At 40.2% G+C, this 23889-nt stretch overlaps 1 protein-coding gene across 3 annotated transcripts in view; it reads right to left on the reverse strand.

Annotated features, from left to right (window-relative positions):
- LOC128700291 (solute carrier organic anion transporter family member 74D) overlaps positions 1–23889 on the reverse strand; it is an 876841-nt gene that overhangs the window by 57066 nt on the left and 795886 nt on the right. For all 3 annotated transcript variants that reach the window (XM_053793362.2, XM_070100019.1, XM_053793363.2), the window contains one exon: positions 16261–16425. In XM_053793362.2, coding sequence (XP_053649337.1) covers positions 16261–16425 — 165 coding nt within the window. The remainder of the gene's footprint in view (positions 1–16260; positions 16426–23889) is intronic.

Genomic DNA, 23889 nt, shown 5'->3' on the forward strand with positions numbered 1-23889 from the left:
TTAACCTCATCCTTCATAAATCCATCCGCCGACACGTCAACTCCCAAGTATCTGAAAACATTCACTTCTTCCATACTCCTCCTCCCCAATTTGATATCCAATTTTTCTTTATCTAAATCATTTGACACCCTCATCACCTTACTCTTTTCTATGTTCACTATCAACTTTCTACCTTTACACACATTCCCAAACTCATCCACTAACCTTTGCAATTTTTCTTTAGAATCTCCCATAACCACAGTATCATCAGCAAAAAGTAACTGTGTCAATTCCCATTTTAAATTTGATTCCCCAAAATTTAATCCCACCCCTCTCCCGAACACCCTAGCATTTACTTCCTGTACAACCCCATCTATAAATATATTAAACAACCATGGTGACATTACACATCTCTGTCTAAGACCTACTTTTACCAGGAAGTAGTCTCCCTCTCTTCTACACACCCTAACCTGAGCCTCACTATCCTCAAAAACTCTTTACAGCATTTAATAACTTACCACCTATTCCATATACTTGCAACATCTGCCACATTGCTCCTCTATCCACTCTATCATATGCCTTTTCTAAATCCATAAATGCAATAAAAACTTCCCTACCTTTATCTAAATACTGTTCACATATATGCTTCAATGTAAACACTTAATCTACACATCCCCTACCCACTCTGAAACCTCCTTGCTCATCCGCAATCCTACATTCTGTCTTACCTCTAATTCTTTCAATTATAACCCTACCGTACACTTTTCCTGGTATACTCAGTAAGCTTATTCCTCTATAATTTTTACAGTCTCTTTTGTCCCCTTTCCCTTTATATAAAGGGACTATACATGCTCTCCGCCAATCCCTAGGTACCTTCCCCTCTTTCATACAATTATTAAACAAAAGTACCAACCACTCCAACACTATATCCCCCCCTGCTTTTAACATTTCTGTCATGATCCCATCAGTTCCAGCTGCTTTACCCCCTTTCATTTTACGCAATGCCTCACATACCTCCCCCACACTTACATTCTGCTCTTCTTCACTCCTAAAAGATGGTATACCTCCCTGACCAGTGCATGAAATTACTGCCTCTGTTTCTTTCTTAACATTTAAAAGTTCCTCAAAATATTCTCGCCATCTACCTAATACCTCCATCTCCCCATCTACTAACTCCCCTACTCTGTTTTTAACTGACAAATCCATACTTTCCCTAGGCTTTCTTAACTTGTTTAACTCACTCCAAAATTTTTTCTTATTTTCATTAAAATTTCTTGACAGTGCCTCTCCCACTCTATCATCTGCTCTCCTTTTGCACTCTCTCACCACTCTCTTTACCTTTCTTTTACTCTCCATATACTCTGCTCTTCTTATAACACTTCTGCTTTGTAAAAACCTCTCATAAGCTACCTTTTTCTCTTTTATCACACCCTTTACTTCATCATTCCACCAATCACTCCTCTTTCCTCCTGCCCCCACCCTCCTATAACCACAAACTTCTGCCCCACATTCTAATACTGCATTTTTAAAACTATTCCAACCCTCTTCAACCCCCCCACTACTCATCTTTGCACTAGCCCACCTTTCTGCCAATAGTCGCTTATATCTCACCCGAACTTCCTCCTCCCTTAGTTTATACACTTTCACCTCCCTCTTACTTGTTGTTGCCACCTTCCTCTTTTCCCATCTACCTCTTACTCTTACTGTAGCTACAACTAAATAATGATCCAATATATCAGTTGCCCCTCTACAAACATGTACATCCTGGAGCCTACCCATCAACCTTTTATCCACCAATACATAATCTAATAAACTACTTTCATTACGTGCTACATCATACCTTGTATATTTATTTATCCTCTTTTTCATAAAATATGTATTACTTATTACCAAATCTCTTTCTACACATAGCTCAATTAAAGGCTCCCCATTTACATTTACCCCTGGCACCCCAAAATTACCTACTACTCCCTCCATAACATTTTTACCCACTTTAGCATTGAAATCCCCAACCACCATTACTCTCACACTTGATTCAAAACTCCCCATGCATTCACTCAACATTTCCCAAAATCTCTCTCTCTCCTCTACACTTCTCTCTTCTCCAGGTGCATACACGCTTATTATAACCCACTTTTCACATCCAATCTTTATTTTACTTCACATAATCCTTGAATTAATACATTTATAGTCCCTCTTTTCCTGCCATAGCTTATCCTTCAACATTATTGCTACTCCTTCTTTAGCTCTAACTCTATTTGAAACCCCTGACCTAATCCCATTTATTCCTCTCCACTGAAACTCTCCCACCCCCTTCAGCTTTGTTTCACTTAAATCCAGGACATCAAGCTTCTTCTCATTCATAACATCCACAATCATCTCTTTCTTATCATCTGCACAACATCCACGCACATTCAGACTTCCCACTTTGACAATTTTCTTCTTCTTATTCTTTTTAGTAATCTTTACAGGAAAAGGGGTTACTAGCCCATTGTTCCCGGCATTTTAGTTGACTTTTACAACACGCATGGCTTACGGAGGAAAGATTCTTATTCCACTTCCCCATGGATATAAAAGGAAAAGTAATAAGACCAAGAACTATTAAGATAAAATCCAAGAAAACTCAGATGAGTGTGTATAAATAAATGTGTACATGTATGTGTAGTGTGACCTAAGTGTAAGTAGAAGTAGCAAGACATGCCTGTAATCTTGCATATTTATGAGACAGACAAAAGACATCAGCAATCCTACCATCATGTAAAACAATCACAGGCTTTCGTTTTACACTCACTTGGCAGGACGGTAGTACCTCCCTGGGTGGTTGCTGTCTACCAACATACATACATACATACATACATACATACATACATATATATATATATATATATATATATATATATATATATATATATATATATATATATATATATATATATATATATATATATATATATAATATATATATATATATTATATATATATATATAATGTATGCATGTATGTATGTATGTATGTATGTATGTATGTATGTATGTATGTATGTATGTATGTATAAATATATATTATATATATAAAGTATATATATATATATTTATATATATTTATATATATTTATATATATATATATATATTTTTTTTTTTTTTTTTTTTCAACAAGTCGGCCGTCTCCCACCGAGGCAGGGTGACCCAAAAAAAGAAAGAAAATCCCCAAAAAGAAAATACTTTCATCATCATTCAACACTTTCACCACACTCGCACATTATCACTGTTTTTGCAGAGGTGCTCAGAATACAACAGTCTAGAAGCATACACATATAAAGATACACAACATATCCCTCCAAACTGCCAATATCCCAAACCCCTCCTTTAAAGTGCAGGCATTGTACTTCCCATTTCCAGGACTCAAGTCTGACTATATGAAAATAACCGGTTTCCCTGAATCCCTTCACTAAATATTACCCTGCTCACACTCCAACAGATCGTCAGGTCCCAAGTACCATTCGTCTCCATTCACTCCTATCTAACACGCTCACGCACGCTTGCTGGAAGTCCAAGCCCCTTGCCCACAAAACCTCCTTTACCCCCTCTCTCCAACCCTTTCGAGGACGACCCCTACCCCGCCTTCCTTCCCCTATAGATTTATATGCTTTCCATGTCATTCTACTTTGATCCATTCTCTCTAAATGACCAAACCACCTCAACAACCCCTCTTCTGCCCTCTGACTAATACTTTTATTAACTCCACACCTTCTCCTAATTTCCACACTCCGAATTTTCTGCATAATATTTACACCACACATTGCCCTTAAACAGGACATCTCCACTGCCTCCAACCGTCTCCTCGCTGCTGCATTTACCACCCAAGCTTCACACCCATATAAGAGTGTTGGTACTACTATATATATACACAAATATTTTTCAACTAGTCGGCCGTCTCCCACCGAGGCAGGGTGACCCAAAAAGAAAGAGAATCCCCAAAAATAAAATACTTTCATCATCATTCAACACTGTCACCTCACTCACACATAATCACTGTTTTTGCAGAGGTGCTCAGAACACAACAGTTTAGAAGCATATACGTATAAAGATACACAATGTATCCATCCAAACTGCCAATATCCCAAAACCCCTCCTTTAGAGTGCAGGCATTGTACTTCCCATTTCCAGGACTCAAGTCCGGCTATATAAAAATAACCAGTTTCCCTGAATCCTTTCACTAAATATTACCCTGCTCACACTCCAACAGATCGTCAAGTCCCAAATACCATTCGTCTCCATTCACTCCTATCGAACACGCTCATGCACGCCTGCTGGAAGTCCAAGCCCCTTGCCCACAAAACCTCCCTTACCCCTTCCTTCCAACCTTTTCGAGGACAACCCCTACCCCGCCTTCCTTCTCCTACAGATTTAAATCCTCTACATGTCATTCTACTTTGATCCATTCTCTCTAAATGACCAAACCACCTCAACAACCCCTCTTCAGCCCTCTGACTAATACTTTTATTAACTCCACACCTACTCCTAATTTCCACACTCCGAATTTTCTGCATAATATTTACACCACACATTGCCCTTAGAAAGGACATCTCCACTGCCTCCAACCGCCTCCTCGCTGCAGCATTTACAACCCAAGCTTCACACCCATGTAAGTGTTGGTACTACTATACTTTCATACATTCCCTTCTTTGCCTCCATAGATAACATTTTTTGTCTCCACATATACCTCAATGCACCACTCACTATTCTACCCAAGAATTAAGAAGTTTAAAATTTATTATTTGTCCAATGTATTATTAAATTCTTCCCAAATTCTATTAATTATAAATGGATCTAATTTATATAAACCAAAGGAAATATTCATATTATTGTCAAAACTGCTTTTTATGAAACAAGATTAAATTATAGTTGGGCCAGCGGGCCTGCTGCAGTGTTCCCTTTCTTACGAATCGGGTGTCAGGTGTTGCTTTGTTGTAGGATGTGATAGTGAGGTGTGGGCTAGACCCTTTATATGCCTTCATTTGATGTATTACTTTCATTGTTCCTTGATAATGTGAGTAGTCACGAAAGCGCTTGGAATTTCTATAGTCTTTCACAGTGGGTGTTTTGCATATTCTGAAATCACCTGTTTACTGTGATCTTATTGTGCATGCATATATGTATGTGTATGTGTATGTGTGTGTGTGTGTGTGTGTGTGTGTGTGTGTGTGTGTGTGTGTGTGTGTGTGTGTGTGTGTGTGTGTGTGTGTGTACTCACCTAGTTGTACTCACCTAGTTGAGGTTGCAAGGGTCGAGTCCAAGCTCCTGGCCCCGCCTCTTCACTGGTCGCTACTAGGTCAATCTCCCTGAACCGTGAGCTTTATCGTACCTCTGCTTAAAGCTATGTATGGATCCTGCCTCCACTACATCGCTTCCCAAACTATTTCACTTCCTGACTACTCTGTGGCTGAAGAAATACTTCCTAACATCCCTGTGATTCATCTGTGTCTTCAGCTTCCAACTGTGTCCCCGTGTTGCTGTGTCCAGTCTCTGGAACATCCTGTCTTTGTCCACCTTGTCAATTCCTCTCAGTATTTTGTAAGTCATTATCATGTCCCCCCTATCTCTCCTGTCCTCCAGTGTTGTCAGGTTGATTTCCCTTAACCTCTCCTCGTAGGATATACCTCTTAGCTCTGGGACTAGGCTTGTTGCAAACATTTGCACTTTCTCTAGTTTCTTTATATGCTTGGCTAGGTGTGGGTTCCAAACTGGTGCAGCATACTCCAATATGGGCCTAACGTACACGGTGTACAGGGCCCTGAATGATTCCTTATTAAGATGTCGGAATGCTGTTCTGAGGTTTGCCAGGCGCCCATATGCTTCACCAGTTATTTGGTTGATGTGCGCTTCAGGAGATGTGCCTGGTGTTATACTCACCCCAAGATCTTTTTCCTTGAGTGAGGTTTGTAGTCTCTGGCCCCCCTAGACTGTACTCTGTCTGCAGTCTTCTTTGCCCTTCCCCAATCTTCATGACTTTGCACTTGGTGGGATTGAACTCCAGGAGCCAATTGCTGGACCAGGTCTGCAGCCTGTCCAGATCCCTTTGTAGTTCTGCCTGGTCTTCGGTCAAATGAATTCTTCTCATCAACTTCACGTCATCTGCAAACAGGGACACCTCGGAGTTTATTCCTTCCGTCATGTCGTTCACAAATACCAGAAACAGCACTGGTCCTAGGACTGACCCCTGTGGGACCCCGCTGGTCACAGGTGCCCACTCTGACACCTCGCCACGTACCATTACTCGCTGCTATCTTCCTGACAAGTATGCCCTGATCCATTGTAGTGCCTTCCCTGTTATCCCTGCTTGGTCCTCCAGTTTTTGCACTAATCTCTTGTGTGGTACTGTGTCAAACGCCTTCTTGCAGTCCAAGAAAATGCAATACACCCACCCACCCCTCTCTCTCTTGTCTTACTGCTGTCACCTTGTCATAGATCTCCAGTAGGTTTGTGACACAGGATTTCCCGTCCCTGAAACCATGTTGGCTGCTGTGGTGTTCCACCACTCTTCTCCTGACAATCTTCTCCATGACTTTGCATACTATACATGTCAGTGACACTGGTCTGTAGTTTAGTGCTTCATGTCTGTCTCCTTTTTTAAAGATTGGGACTACATTTGCTGTCTTCCATGCCTCAGGCAATCTCCCTGTTTCAATAGATGTATTGAATATTGTTGTTAGGGGTACACATAGTGCCTCTGCTCCCTCTCTCAGGACCCATGGAGAGATGTTATCTGGCCCCATTGCCTTTGAGGTATCACACACACACATACGTGTGTGTGTGTGTGTGTGTGTGTGTGTGTGTGTGTGTGTGTGTGTGTGTGTGTGGGTGTGTGTGTGTGTGTGTGTGTGTGTGTGTGTGTGTGTGTGTGTGGATGTGTGTGTGTACTCACCTATTTGTGGTTGCAGGGGTCGAGTCACAGCTCCTGGCCCTGCCTCTTTGCTGATTGCTACTAGGTCCTCTCTCTCCCTGCCCCATGAGCTCTATCATACCTCGCCTTAAAACTATGTATGGTTCCTGCCTCCACTACATCCCTTTCTAGGCTATTCCATGGCCTGACTACTCTATGACTGAAGAAATACTTCCTAACATCCCTTTGATTCATCTGAGTCTTCAACTTCCAATTGTGACCTCTTGTGTCTGTGTCCCATCTCTGGAACATCCCGTCTTTTTCCACCTTGTCTATTCCACGCAGTATTTTATATGTTGTTATCATGTCTCCCCTGACTCTCCTGTCCTCCAGTGTTGTCAGGCCGATTTCCCTCAACCTTTCTTCGTAGGACAATCCCTGTAGCTCTGGGACTAGTCTTGTTGCAAACCTTTGCACTTTCTCTAATTTCTTGATGTGCTTGACTAGGTGTGGATTCCAAACTGGTGCTGCATACTCCAGTATGGGCCTGACGTAGATGGTATACAGAGTCTTAAACGAATCCTTACTTAGGTATCGGAACGCTATCCGTAGGTTTGCCAGGCGCCCGTATGCTGCAGCAGTTATCTGATTGATGTGTGCCTCAGGAGATATGCTCGGTGTTATACTCACCCCCAGATCTTTTTCCTTGAGTGAGGTTTGCAGTCTTCGGCCATCTAAACTATATTGTGTCTGCGGTCTTCTTTGCCCTTCCCCAATCTTCATGACTTTGCATTTGGCAGGGTTAAATTCAAGGAGCCAGTTGCTGGACCAGACTTGTAGCCTGTCCAGGTCTCTTTGTAGTCCTGCCTGATCCTCGTCTGATTTGATTCTTCTCATTAACTTCGCATCATCTGCAAACAAGGACACTTCTGAGTCTATCCCTTCCGTTATGTCGTTCACATATACCAAGAACAGAACAGGTCCTAGGACTGACCCCTGTGGAACCCCGCTTGTCACAGGCGCCCACTCTGACACCTCGTCGCGTACCATGACTCGTTGTTGCTTCCCTGTCAGATATTCTCTGATCCATTGCAGTGCCTTTCCTGTTATGTGTGCCTGATCCTCTAGCTTTTGCAGTAACCTCTTGTGAGGAACTGTGTCGAAGGCCTTCTTGCAGTCCAAAAATATGCAGTCGATCCACCCCTCTCTCTCTTGTCTTACTTCTGTCACCTTGTCATAAAACTCTAGTAGGTTTGTGACACAGGATTTTCCTTCCCTGAAACCGTGCTGGTTGTCAATTATACACCTGTTTCTTTCCAGGTGCCCCACCACTCTCCTCCTGATGATCTTCTCCATGACCTTGCATACTATACACGTTAGTGATACAGGTCTGTAGTTTAGTGCCTCATGTCTGTCTCCCTTTTTAAAAATTGGGACTACATTTGCCATTTTCCATACCTCAGGGAGTTGCCCAGTTTCAAATGATGTGTTGAAGATCTTTGTTAATGGCTCACACAATATCTCTGCTCCCTCTTTAAGGACCCATGGAGAGATGTTGTCTGGTCCCACCGCCTTTGAGGTGTCAAGTTCGCATAGCAGCTTCTTCACCTCCTCCTTGGTTATATGTACCTCATCCAGCACTTGCTGGTGTGCCCCCCAGTTCTGATTTCTTGGAGTCCTACTGGTTTCCACTGTAAATACCTCTTTAAATCTTGTGTTGAGCTCCTGACAAACCTCTCGGTCGTTTCTTGTGAATTCCCCATCACCCTTCCTCAGTCTGATTACCTGGTCCTTGACTGTTGTTTTCCTCCTGATGTGGCTGTACAACAGCTTAGGGTCAGTCTTTACTTTTGATGCTATGTCATTTTCATATTGTCTCTGAGCCTCCCTTCTTATCTGTGCATATTCGTTTCTGGCTCTTCGGCTGATTTCTTTATTTTCCTGAGTTCTCTGTCTTCTGTACCTTTTTCATTCTCTAGTACACCTAGTTTTTGCCTCCCTACATCTTTGGGTGAACCAAGGACTCGTTCTGTTCTTCCCATTATTTCTGTTTCCCTTGGGAACAAACCTCTCCTCTGCCTCCTTGCATTTTGTTGCTACATAGTGCATCATTTCTTGTACTGGTTTTCCTGTCAGTTCCCTCTCCCACTGAATGTCTTGAAGGAAGTTCCTCATGCCTGAGTAGTTCCCCCTTTTGTAGTTTGGTTTTTCCCAGCCTATTCCTGTTACTCTCTCCACTTGGAGCTCAACTATGTAGTCGAAGCACAGAACCACATGATCACTAGCTCCCAGGGGCCTTTCATACATGATACCCTCGATGTCCGAACTACTCATGGTGAATACAAGGTCCAGCCTTGCTGATTCATCCTCTCCTCTCTCTCTGGTAGTGTCTCTAACATGTTGATGCATGAGGTTTTCCAGTACCACATCCATCATCTTGGCTCTCCATGTTTCGGGACCCCCATGGGGCTCCAGGTTTTCCCAGTCAATCTCCTTGTGATTGAAATCACCCATAACTAGTAACTTTGCTCCCCCCATGTGTGCTCTCCTGGCCACCTCGGCTAGTGTGTCGATCATTGCTCTGTTGCTCTCATCGTATTCTTCTCTTGGCCTCCTGCAGTTCTGTGGTGGGTTGTACATTACTGCAATTATCACCTGATGTCCCTCAGACTGGATTGTTCCTACTAAGTAGTCCCTTTCGCCCGTGCCATCCATTCCTTCCATTTTCTCAAAACCCTGCTGGTTTTTAATGAGCAGTGCAACTCCTCCTCCCCCTCTCCTCCCTCTGTCTTTCCTGAGGATTTGATATCCGGATGGAAAGATTGAATCTGTTATTATTCTGGTGAGTTTTGTTTCTGTGAGTGCTATTATGTCTGGGGATGTCTCTTTGATTCTTTCGTGCCACTCCTCATACTTGTTTGTTATTCCATCTGCATTTGTATACCACACCTTCAACTTCTTTTCTAAGACTGTGGTCTGGGAGGTATATTGGGGTTGGGGAAGTGGGAGACCTGGTAAGGAACTATGGGTTGTTGCTGTGGGGGTGGAGTTTGTAATGTAGTGGGTGGGGGCATTGGATGTGGCATGGGTGTTTTGATTTAGAGTGTTTGGTTGCACTGGGGTTGACCTGGTTGGGAGGCTTCTATAGGAAGTTGTGAGGGAGGCTGTATTTGATCTTCTTCCTGGGTCTGGGATCTCCTGTCTGTCTTCTCCATCCCCTCTCTTTCCTCCTTTCGCCTTTGTACCATTTCTCTCAGTTTCTGCCTTTCTTCTTGTGTTCTGTCGCAGTCGAGATACACCTTCCTGTATGCCGGCATGTCCCTTAATCGTGCTTTCTCCTGCAGGATCCTGGTCCGAGTCGCTTCTGCCTTGAAGGTCACTCTCACTGGCCGGGTTCTTTTTTTTACAAACCCCCCTATTCTCCGAAAATTTTCCAGCTGGGTCATGTCGTCTTCTCCTATTGCTTTCATGATGCTTTCAATTGCTTTTTTTCCCCTTGTTTTCTTGCTTCATATGTTTCCCCTTCAACTTCCTGGAGCCCATACACAAAGACTGACCTCACCCTTTCATTCTCCCACTGCATATCCCTGTGTATCCCCTCATTTAATTTGGTTTCCTCCACTGCAGCTTTCCTTTCATCAGTTTCACTGGCTAATGTACTTGGGCTCAGTGGCCTGTCATTTTCCCTTCTCGGCTTTCCTTGGGCTCTGTTGTTGTCTGTTAGGGCCTCCACATAAAGCTTAGCTCTTTCATTTGCTACACCTCCACATAAAGCTTGGCTCTTTCATTTGCTACAGTCTCCTCTGATAGAGCTTCTCCATGCAGTTGTGCCCCTTCTTTCCCTACAGTCCCCTTATTTGTGGCTGAGGTAGCAGTCTCTGTTGTCAATCCCAAAATGTTCTTTAGTTCTTTAGGCTGTTTCAGATTTTTCAATTCCTCTTCTAAACTCTGTATCCTAGCTTCTGCTGCTTTGACATGCACCTCCCACTTCCTGCTTTCCATATCTATCCTCTCTTCCATTCTCATGCTAAGTTCTTCTAGTTTCTTTTCCCATTCATGATCCCTTTTTATGAGCTCTGCTGCCCAATCTTCCTTTGCAGTTTCCTCCTGTCCCTTGGTTTTTCTTGTTGCTCTCTGGCAACCCATTTTTGTTTTATCCTGATTGCCTCAGAGTGGGAAACGTATGTAGTTCTGTATGTTAGGTTAGTAGTGTGTATGTCAGAGTGTGGGGGGGAAGTAGTGGAGGAACTGTGGCTATGTGGGAGCGGAGTGGGGAGGGGTGGGGAGGGTTTAGGGTGAACGGGGGAGGGGAGGGTTATCGAGGGAGGGGAGGGATCAGGGGAAGTAGTGAGATGTCGGTGGTGAGGGGGGGGAGTGTATGTGTGTCTGGATATGTGTGTGTGTGTGTGTGTGTGTGTGTGTGTGTGTGTGTGTGTGTGTGTGTGTGTGTGTAATTTTGTGTGTAATTTTGTGTGGAATTATGTGTGGGTTTATTATGTACTGAAAGGTAGGTGGCTTGTGCGTTGTAATGTAAGTCTCAGTGGTCCTTGGCTGCCCACACCTTCTTGTGACCTGACCCCCAACCTCCTGGGACTTACCAGCACTTACTTACAGTGTGTGTGTGTGTGTGTGTGTGTGTGTGTGTGTGTGTGTGTGTGTGTGTGTGTGTGTGTGTGTGTGTGTGTGTTTGTGTGTGTGTGTGTGTGTGTGTGTGTGTTTGTGTGTGTGTGTGTGTGTGTGTGTGTGTGTGTGTGTGTGTGTGTGTGTGTGTGTGTGTGTGTCGAATTATGTGTGGGTTTGTTATGTGTCTGAAAAGTAGGTGGCTTGTGCTTGGAGTGTAATGTAGATTCTCAGTTGTCGCTTGTGTCCACAACCTCTTGTGACCTGACTCCCACCCTTACAGTGTTGCCTATGCTCGACCTGCTTATAGTGAGTTAATCCTTGTTCAATGGATTACCATTTGCTAAACCTTATTGAATACTTGAGTGCCTATTCTTTATCGTGCTATGAGAGTTAGACCATTCACATTCAGCTTGGCGGTTAATTGGAACCTGGAACCCCACACCCAAACAACCACTCATAGGTGATACAGTACTTGTAGTGCAGCTGTAGCACTGTAGATTGTCCAGCTCGATGTGACGTCCTGGCGTAGATCCAGCTCTATGTACGTCCTGGCTAGATCCACCTCAATTTTTTCTCGTTAATCATGTACCCTATTCACTGTATTTCTCTCACTGGTCGCACGATTGTTTCACTTTATTATCTTTCTTGGGTGACACTTGACAACATCGCCTTACACACTAGCCTGCCCACTCTGCACCAGAACGTTTTTATTTTCTAGATCACTTACAAAATTGTGGCTCTCCCCACACTTATGTGGCTCAGGCAGATTAAAAATCACTTCTAGGATTGTTCACTACCCTGACACACTTAGCAACCCTTGCAGAACACTTGCATAGCCCTCAAAAACACTTATATTCCCGGAGCACGGAAGGCGTGACTAGCGCGCTCGCTGTCCCTACTGTGTGTGTGTGTGTGTGTGTGTGTGTGTGTGTGTGTGTGTGTGTGTGTGTGTGTGTGTGTGTGTGTGTGTGTGTGTGTGTGTGTGTGTGTGTGTGTGTGTGTCATCCACACTGCTGTGAGTGTGTGTCATCCACACTGATGTGAGTGTGTCATCCACACTGCTGTGAGTGTGTGCGTGTCATCCACACTGCTGTGAGTGTGTGTGTGTCATCCACACTGCTGTGAGTGTGTGTGTCATCCACACTGCTGTGAGTGTGTGTGTGTCATCCACACTGCTGTGAGTGTGTGTGTGTCATCCAAACTGCTGTGAGTGTGTGTGTGTCATCCACACTGCTGTGAGTGTGTGTGTCATCCACACTGCTGTGAGTGTGTCATCCACACTGCTGTGAGTGTGTCATCCACACTGCTGTATGTGTCATCCACACTGCTGTATGTGTCATCCACACTGCTGTATGTGTCATCCACACTGCTGTATGTGTGTGTGTGTCATCCACACTGCTGTATGTGTGTGTGTGTCATCCACACTGCTGCATGTGTGTGTATATGTCTGTGTGTCTTCCCTAGGTATTTATCATCACATGATGGATATGGCCTCTTTGGCACAATGTATAGAGAAAATCAGAGTGGAGAAAGCTTTTTTCATTATTCAGGTTTTCTCTTCCTTCTTTCCATTTCACTTTATGTAAATTTGCTTATATGTGATGATCCTATTTCTTCTAGTAAATCTCAATAGGCACATAAATTCCCTCTTCTATGATCACCCAAGCTTATCCCCACTTGATTTTTAACCATATTTCACTAAATATCCTTCTAAACCAGTTTATATTGACAAATAAATGCATTTCACTAGGCCTCATGGCCCAACTATTTCCATTCATACACAACTGGCAATCATGCAGAGACACTACAAATCAGCAACTTCAGAGATCAACTCAACCAAATTGAGCCCTTGATTCAATTTACTGTGGACAAAGAGAAGGATGACTTTATACTCGGGGGGGAACAGGTGGAAGCTAAAGACACTGATGAGTTATAGGGCTGTCAGGAGGTATTTCTTCAGTCTCAGGGTGGTTTGGAAAGTAGAATGAACTTAATGAAGAAGTGGTGGCGGCAAACTCCATACATAGTTTTAAGAACAGGTATGACAGGGCCCCAAGGTTAGGAGAGCGTGAATCTGCCATGTGGCAAGTTGAGAAGCAGGGCCAGGAGCTACAAGTCAATCCCTTCAACCATATATAGGTGAATATAACATTGGAATGTAAATACAACACTGGAACAAGAGCACAACACAGGAACCAGAACACAATGCTGAAACATGAACACAACACTGAAATATGAACACAACACTGAAACATGAACACAACACTGAAACATGAACACAACACTGAAATATGAACACAACACTGAAACAAGAACTCACTGAAATAAAAAGACTACATTGGAACATGAATATAACATTGGAACATGAATACAACAATAGAACATGAATACAACACTGGAACATGAATACAACATTGAAGCATGAATACAACACTGAAACATGAATACAACATTGAAGCATGAATACAACACTGGAACATGAACAATACAGACTTCTTCAAGCATCAAACTGATAATAAAATTTGCTGTATGGTGGATAAGCAAGTTCTTAGCAGGTGGGAGAAGACAGTCAAAATTACAGTAATAGTACATGTGAAAAGCCTGGAAACGTCCAGGGTATCTGATATAACATGTGTTATAATACTATTTAATATTTTGAAGGATGAAAAAGTACTTTCTGTAAAGGGCTCTATGTTCATGGTCCATCAATAAAAACAGTCTCCTGTATGTAGTAGTAGTGACATTTGCCAGTGAGTGACCTTGTGGGTTACTCAGCGGCAACCTGTGTGTATTGTATTTTCCAGCATATAAGGTGCACGACAGTAAGTATTGTTACGGTAAATCGGTAATCATATTCGAGGGCTAATTACCCTTCTTACTTTACGCTAAAGTGTAACTCCAAGCCTACTCTTGACCCCTGACCTTGAGTATACAAGGCGTGGGGTGATTTTCCAAGACTTTTTGTGGGAAAAACGTGCACCTTATATGCCGGAAAATACGGTATGTGTAACCTACATAATGCCACTCCTCCAAGAATAAGCCGTGATGCTGGTGAAAGGCTCTTCATCCAGTGAATACACTAGAAATAATAATAATGGTAATAGTAATCTATAATAATAATTATAATAATGCATAATAATAATTATAATAATAATCATCATCATCATCATCTACAAGAAATGAAAAACACAGATATCTTACGTTACATTCACGAGAGGAGCAAAATCTTTGCTATCTAAACCGAAATCTTTGCTTTTTAATGTTTTTCTAACATTTTTAGGAAATTGAAGTTTGTTTATTGAAACTAAGTTACTTTTGGTCAAAAACATTAAAATATCATTAACAGACTGTTAGATCACTTTTCACCCAAATAGTACTATGTTCATTCTCTCTTACACACCTGCACTCCTTGTACTCTACCACATCACCAATGATTTCTCCTTCACTCTCTCTTTTTACTGATGACCTCTGCTTAGTACCTCTGCTGCCCCCTCTCTGCAATTTTTTTTCTTTTGCAACTGCTATGTAGTGCTGTATGACTTTAATGGATTTGCTGCTTTTCCAGGCATATAATATTTTTTTTTTTTTTTAACTAGCAGGCTGTCTCCCACAGAATTCATAATTATACGAACCAATAAGAAATGGAAGCACAAGATGGAAAACTGAAAGAAGCTCTTTTCTGAACAGATATGCCAGCAAGTCTGCATCTTGAAAGTGTAAGCCCCACTTAAACTCACTGCAAATTTAGCAAAACACAGTAAACAAGCCATACTGCTTGAACACATTCTATGTGCCAAGCAACAGGAGTGTCAATCACTATCCTTCAGAACGGAAGAGCAGATTGAAAGTATGCAATGTTCTTAATGTTATTTAGACATCTGCAATAAGCCAAAACAGGCAGCTAACTGGAGGAGGAATCCTGCACAGCGAGTGATGTAGACATATAGCTCAGGAAAGAGCAAACGAATGACTTTCTGGGTAAAGCCTCTATAACAGTGTTATAGAGATTATACACACAGGTTGCTACTCTTATTAAACAAACAAAAGACAACTTTATTTTTAAAAAGTATTTAATTACTACAATACTGAGTAAATATTATTATATACATTTTTTTGAAAAGACATGATTCTGCCAGGATCTTCAGGTCAAGAAACCTGAGTACAGAAAAAGTTATTTACTGTGGTTTTTACATGCAATGAAGGAAGAGACCTTTAAGAAATATGTACAGGAATAAGGTAGATGAGCAATAGCTTGAAAAGGTACACTGAGGAAAGCCATATAGAGCAAGCTCAGCACTTGACAGGTACAGTATGAGGAGTGCGATCTAGAGGCTCTTGTCTTGTGGCCCCTTCCTTACATAGTTATAAAGAGGATACAGACATAAAGGAAATAAATGAACACAGAAATATACTTAAGTCATGGATATGAAGGAATGCCTAAAAAGAGTAAAAATATCCAGTTATACCTACCATACATGTCCCTTCAAGGAAGGTGCCATGATACTGGTGAAGGGATCTTGATCCACTGAATTGGAGCTGCCCACCCCCCCTCCCTTGAATCAAACCTAAATATCTCCCATTCTTCAGGCACTGTATGACTCCTACAGGTTTAGTATTTCCCCATGAATATCATAATAATAATCCTAATGGATAATCTCAATTATTAAACTACAGTATTGTGCCTATACATTTAAGATTAATATACAAGTGAATTCAAAGAGGCTCAAGAGGAGAGAATATAAAAAAAAAGTTTAGGTTAAAGCAGATTAACTGACCAGAAACCAATGCAGCACTGTGGACGGGAAGGCGGAACTGACTCTCCAGGTACTTGGGAAGGAAAGTGTAGAGACCTGCAATAGGCAGGATGTGTAGAACACTGCTTGCTGTCCGGAATATTAAGATTTTGTTCTTCAGTAGGCGCCATACCGTTTTCAGGAAGTCTATAAAACATAATAATAAATAGTAATGCTGTGCAAAAAAAAAAAATATGCAAGTGAATAAATTGTTTGAATTACTTATGCCCCATTACAATACTATGGGAATCATCTGACATGCCTATTTATAGCAATATAATTTTCTGCTGAAACTTTCCTGTGGAGGACATTACACATCATTCATTTTAAATTACTGTACAGAGATGTACATATACATGCAACATATCAAGTATGTCTCGCTACTTCTACTTACACTTAGATCACACTTCACATGCATATACATCTATACACACCCATCTGGGTTTTCTTCTATTTTCTACATAGTTCTTGTTCTTCATTTTCGTTTATTTACATGGGGAAGTGGAAAAGAATTCTTCTTCCGTAAGTCATGAGTGTCATAAGAGGCGACTAAAATGCCAGGAGCAAGGGGCTAATAACCCCCATCTCCTGTATAAATTACTAAATTTTAAAAAGAAAAAATTTTGTTTAGGCCAGTTTGAAGAAAAAAATGTACATTTGAAAAAAAGGTGGATTCAGGAAGAAAAGAAGAGTTTGTGGATCAAATGGTATCATAAAATCATACAAATAAGCAGTAGTTCTATTTATGGATTTGGAGAAGGCAAATTAAAGAGTAGGTAGGAAGCAGTGCAGTAAATGCTGCAAGTGTATGTAATAGGTAGTAGGTTCTTAAAAGCTGTCAAGTGTGTTTTTAAGGAGAATGAGACACAGGTTAGTATATGTAGGAGAAAAATGGGTCTTAGACAGGAATGATTGATGTCACCTCAGTTATTAAAGGCATTTATATATGGGAGTGTAAAAAAAGTGAAAAATAATGAGCCTGATTTGAAGTGAGAGTTGTGACAGTTGCTCTTTGCTGATGATACAGTGTAGTACTTTTGGGAGATTCAGAAGAGAAGTTGCAGAAGTCAGTGGAAGAGTTTGGGAGGGTATGTAAAAGTAGAAAACTGAAAGTGAACTTAAAAATGAGGAAGGTGATAGGAGTAAGAAATCAAGACAATGAATGAACAGAGGGAAGGAGAATGAAAGAATTAAATATATTTAGAGATTTGAGAGAGATGTCAGCAGATGAGTCCATGGAAGACTAGGCGAATCATAAAATAAATAAGGTAAAGAAAAGTCAAGAGTGTTAAGGAGTTTGTGGAAAAAAATGTTTAGCAGTAGATGCAGAAAGGATACATACCATACCACTTTTGTATGGCATCATTTTCTCCAAGAGGGCAGTATCCCCTCTTGAATGTATATTACGTATATTCTCACCTTTCCTTGTGATCCTGCTACCTGAACATTTTCTGATGGATGATCTCGATCTACACATTTAAGTTGCTTTTACCTCTCCATTATTCATGCCACAGAAGTTGAAACCACTTTAGAATTTAAAGTGTCAGTCACCAGACTTCTTCTAGTCTTATTATTTTTTGTGATGAAATGCAGATTTATTAATGCCATAATTCTTTCAAATAGCAGCTTATGTCTTACCAGAAGCAAGCATGTCAAATAATTCATCTTGTTTCCATGATTTCATTATGGTCATCTATTTATGTTGTACTTAAAGAGTCATGGTGCTGGGTAGAGTTGTACAGTAATATCAACAAGATGGCATAATATTCATGTCCTTGATGTGGGACAGATCAATGTGCACATGAGGTGAAACCAAAATGTTGAAGGCTCAGTAAAACAACAAGTTACAAGATTTTTCCCAGTGATTACCTGATCAGCTATGCAACTGCAGTCTACATGCAGATCTACAGTCCTCAGAGCCTGGCTGATCATGATCCTGCCCAAAATGCACAGCATGCTAGTGGCTTTCTTTTGTTCTTAACAATATTACATTACATGTAAACTATATTTTGTACATTGCACAAAGAAATAAAGTTTGTTTGTTCTGAAGAAACTTGTTAAATTTCCTCTTGATGACTTGTGCCACTGTGCCAGCAATGATTTTAACATCTGTTATAAGAAGGTTGAGGCATTGACAACCTCGATGTAGAAACAGTGTTCTACAGTTGCACTTATGGCAGCCCTTCTTTACACTGGGTTGACTCTTCCATTTCTTCCTTTCAAATGTTTCAAGGTGTTTTTTTTTTTTAATTCATATTTGGCTAGTCTTTGGACTTTTTTTTTTAGTTTGTCTACAATTTTTATTTGTATAATAATAAAATAATAAATAATAGGAAGGGATTCGGGTAAAGCCAATTAGCCAGACTTAAGTGTACAGTGCCTGCACTATACACTTAAGTCTGGCTAATTGGCTTTTTCACCCTACCTCTGTGGGAGACTGTCGATTTTTTTAAAAATAAATAATAACAATAATAATCAGCTTCGGTGGGATATGGCTGGTTTGTTGAAGAAGAAAAACAATAACAACAACAATAATAATGTGTAGTGTAGTCTACGGCCCTATGCTGTACATTCTACAAGAATAATAATAATAATAATAATAATAATAATTTTATGGGAGCAAGGGGCTAGTAACCCCTTCTGTATATATTACAAAGTGTAATAGGAGAAACTTTCGTTTTTTCCTTTTGAGCCACCCCGCCTCGGTGGGATACGGTCGGTGTGTTGAAAGAAAGAATAATAATTTTATTTCAATTCATATTAAGCAAAGACAGTGATTATGTATGAGTGATGATGAAAGTGTTGAATGATGGTGAAAGTTTTTTTTCCCCTTTCTTTTGGGTTTTTCTTTCCTATTGGGTCACCCTGCCCTGGTGGGAAATGGCTGACGTATTAAAAAAAAAATTAGGCACATAAAACTAGTACAATAATTTGAAAGTATTTAAAATATTTCAGTCTTTTAACATTAAAAGACTACCTTTTTTTTGCGGAGCTTTTTGTGCTTATGTGTCTAGCACAAGCTACTGACAAAGTTTACAATAATAGTTAAGATACAACTTACATGATTATTCACTAAAAATTAAAAACTGTAACTAACAAGCCAGAAAAGCTTGAATGATGGTTTAGGAAATTACAATAAAACATTATTTTACAACCAGAAATTGTTCAATAATCATAATTTTAAAGAACAGGATAGAAATGATTGAACTATTTAGGCACACACTACTTGTTTTAGCTTTAATTTGAATTCCCTATGTACGTTGTAGCTTTTAAATTTATCTGATAAGTTATTCTACATTTCAGGCTCTTAATTTGCATACCAACAAAGCATATTTTAATCTTGGTCTACAGTTTGTTGTGAAAATCTTCCTAGGATTTTGCCAAGTACAGGCAGGCCCAGCTTATACAGCAGGTTAGGCTCCAGGCTATTGCTGTAAAGTGAAAAATCACTGTAAAATGAAACAGTCTTTTTCTTGCTTTCAAATGCATATAAAAGCCTGATAACATATTTACATTATCAAATATTAAGTGAGCAATAGAGGTTGGCCTAAAAAATGCATATACTGTACACAAATTACTTACCTTAAAATATTTTCATTCTTAGTTTACAGTGAATGGTGAATATACTTATTGTAGGAAGTATGAATAAATGAAGAATGGGTATAATTGAAAACTGCTGCATTAGTGAAATGCCATAAAACAGAGCCTACCTGTACTATACCTAAAGGCTAATTTAAAGTCAGCCAGATTTGGAGTCACATGTGTAATAGTTTAGTGTATTTATTAACAAGACGTTTCACCTGCTGAGCAGGCAAAACATCTCATCAATAAACACATTAAATCATTACTTGTGTGTCATATACATCTACTTGTCAGTACTGTATACAATTAATATAATGACATTAGCAAAGTGTGTTTAGTTATATCACCCTGGCATAAAGTATTTCACTAATAAGATCTCCTAATGACAATTTTATGTAATGATAACTACAAAGTCTTTTTCTACTGTCTTATGCCTTTAATATTTTAATCAGTCTATATCCATGTGGCCTATTACCACTTTTTCCCATTTCTATTACATGGCACCACTTATTCACATTAAAATCTATCATCCATCACTCCACTTGCTCAACTTATCCAGGTCTTCTTGCAGGAATATTCAGTTATTTTCGCTGCTTATCTTGCATAGCATTTTTGCATAATCTGCAAGCATGTTTATAGCTTTCCATTCCTTCTGTAAGTCGTTTAAATATAAAGGTACAACATCGATTTTCTGGACACAGATGGTCCGGAGCCATACAAATTTCAAGCAGGAACTTGAAATTCCTGCAGCAGTGCATTTACCACCAAACTGTACATCACTTATCTAACCCCAAGACCAAGGAATACATACTGCACTGTCTAAAGGCGGAAAAATCAGTAATCCGGAAAAGGCTTTGGAACCAAAGGTCTGAAAAATCGCTGTTGTACCTGTATTAGAAACATTCACATAGATCATATTACCACATAAGGTAATCTTACCTTGTATCACTGTTCACATATTCATTTCAAACAGGAAATCTCTCCTTTACTATAACAGTTTGCCTTTTAATCCTCTGGCATGGGTGAAACACTGGGCATGTTACCTTATACCTGCTGTCCCTGTTCATCTGGCAGGAAGTAGGTACCTGGGTGTTAGCTGACTGTTATGAATTGCACCCTAGGGAAGAAGAACCCCAATGGAAGTAAGACAGACAGTCTCGGATGATGCACTTGACTTTACTGGATTATTCTAGGAGGCTAACCCTAGGGGTTAAAAATCCAAACAAAATCTTATCTTATTCAGATTAGTTCTTTAAGAACTATCAAAAGTAGTATTCTCAAAATCTAAAATGCATTCACCTATCCATTTAATTCACATATAATTGCTATGTAAAGGTAGAAAGTTGAAAGTGAATATAGAAAAGAGTAAGGTGATGAGGGTATCAAATGATTTAGACGAAGAAAAATTGGATATCAAATTGGGGAGGAGTAGTATGGAAGAAGTGAATGTTTTCAGATATCTGGGAGTTGACATGTCAGCAGATGGATTTATGAATCAAAGCAAATCAAAGTTTATTCTCTATAAGGATTACAATGCGGGGTTTACAGATTTTGGTTATTGTGTGGTTTACATGTAATAAAATACTAATTACTGAGGGGGCCACTAGAACACTTAGCATGGATAGGCATTTCAGGCAAACTTAGAATAATTCTTAACCCTAAATTATTATAAATTGTGGAGTAAGTTGACTAAATACTAAGTGACAAAATACTAGTTTGTGAGTTTAGCAATGTGAATGCTTTTGTTTTGGCACAATACATAGTTTCTATATTGGAGTATCACAGGCAAACTTATGACAGTGAGGAATCAGTATTATAAGATTAAGATACGTATTTCTGTGCTTATAGTCAAATGGGTGAGTGAGTGGAAGTGTGAACCACCAGGTGGTTTTTATGTAGTTATCAGGGAGATAAGATGTTTTCTAATGGTAGTTTTGAAGGTGATGAATGTGTCTGCAGTTCTAGAGTTTTCAGGTAGGGTGTTCCAGATTTTAGGGCCTTTGAAATACATTGAATTTTTGTAAAGGTTTAGTCTGACACGGGAAATGCCGTAAAGATGTTTGTGTCTGGTGTTATGCCTGTGGGTCCTGTCACAACTATCAAGAAAGCATTTTAGGTCAAGGTTAGTATTGGAATTTAGGGTCCTGTATATGTAGATTGCACAGTAGTAAGTATGGATGTTCTGAACAGGGAGTAAGTTTAGATCTATGAAGAGTGGGGGGAAGGGGTGTTGCCAGGGATGGGATTTAGTGATTATTCTTACTGCGGCTTTTTGTTGAGTTATTATTGGCTTTAGGTGTGTTGCTGCAGTTGATCCCTAAGCACAAATAGCATAGGTGAGGTATGGATAAATGAATGAATGGTATAGTGTGAGAAGGGCACTTTGCGGCACGTAGTATCGTATCTTGGAGAGGATCCCAACTGTTTTGGATACTTTTTTTGATATGTGTTGGATATGGGTGCTGAAATTCAGGTTGTTGTCGAGGTATAGGCCTAGGAATTTGCCCTCACTTTGTCTGGTAATTAGAGTGTTGTTGATCTTAATGTTAAGTTGTGCAGCACCTGCTCTGCTACCAAACATAATATAGTAGGTTTTGTCAGTGATAAGTGTAAGTTTATTGGCTGTCATCCAAGTTGATATTTTGAGTAGCTCCTCATTAACAATGGTGTTGAGGGTGGCAAGATTAGGGTGAGAGATGACATAAGTCGTGTCGTCAGCAAAGAGAATGGGTTTCAGGTGTTGGGATACGTTTGGAAGATCAATGATGTAAATGAGGAAGAGCAGGGGTCTAAGGACACTTCCCTGCGGATGAGGTTAATCATAGAATTGATGAAGGAAAAAAGGTGAGTGGTGCATTGAGGTATATGTGGAGACAAAAAATGTTATCTATGGAGGCAAAGAAGGGAATGTATGAAAGTATAGTAGTGCCAACACTCTTATATGGGTGTGAAGCTTGGGTTGTAAATGCTGCAGCGAGGAGGCAGTTGGAAGCAGTGGAGATGTCCTGTCTAAGGGCAATGTGTGGTGTAAATATTATGCAGAAAATTCAGTGTGGAAATTAGGAGAAGGTGTGGAGTTAATAAAAGTATTAGTCAGAGGGCTGAATGGGATTGTTGAGGTGGTTTGGTCATTTAGAGAGAATGGATCAAAGTAGAATGACATGGACAGCGTATAAATCTGTAGGGGAAGGAAGGCGGGGTAGGGGTCATCCTCGAAAAGTTTGGAGGGAGAGAGTAATGGAGGTTTTGTGGGTGAGGGGCTTGGACTTCCAGCAAGCGTGCGTGAGCATGTTAGGAGTGAATGGAGACAAATGATATTTAGGACCTGACAAGCTGTTGGAGTGTGAGCAGGGTAATATTTAGTGAAGGGATTCAGGGAAAATGGATATTTTATATAGCCGGACTTGAGTCCTGGAAATGGGAAATACAATGCCTGCACTTTAAAGGAGGGGTTTAGGATATTGGCAGTTTGGAGGGATATGTTGTGTATCTTTATACGTATATACTTCTAAACTGATGTATTTTGAGCACCTCTGCAAAAACAGTGATTTTGAGCACCTCTGCAAAAACAGTGATTATGTGTGAGTGAGGTAAAAGTGTTGAATGATGATGAAAGTATTTTCTTTTTGGGGATTTTCTTTCTTTTTGGGTCACCCTGCCTTGGTGGGAGACAGCTGACTTGTTAAAAAAAAAAAAAAAATTGCTATGACTGTCACAGAAGCTCAACAGATTTAGTATACTATACTGAATGGATTATGAGGTATCTCTTCATTCTAGAACATATTCTGAGTGCTCTGAGGCAGTCCCAGTATATGAAATATTTTACAGTCTACGTAAATTGCAAGTGATCTCTGAATATTTTACAGCTAAAGGTACATACAGTATTTCATAAAAATAAGGGAAATATTCTACATCCACACAATATTAACAAGTGCATCTGTACTGACTTGTGTGCACTGGCTTCCTTCCTGTGAACAGGACCTCACAAAGAACATAAGAAAATACATTACTGGAAATAGATAAATGGTC

Source organism: Cherax quadricarinatus, chromosome 71, assembly GCF_038502225.1.
Source record: "Cherax quadricarinatus isolate ZL_2023a chromosome 71, ASM3850222v1, whole genome shotgun sequence".
Lineage (NCBI taxonomy): Eukaryota > Metazoa > Arthropoda > Malacostraca > Decapoda > Parastacidae > Cherax > Cherax quadricarinatus.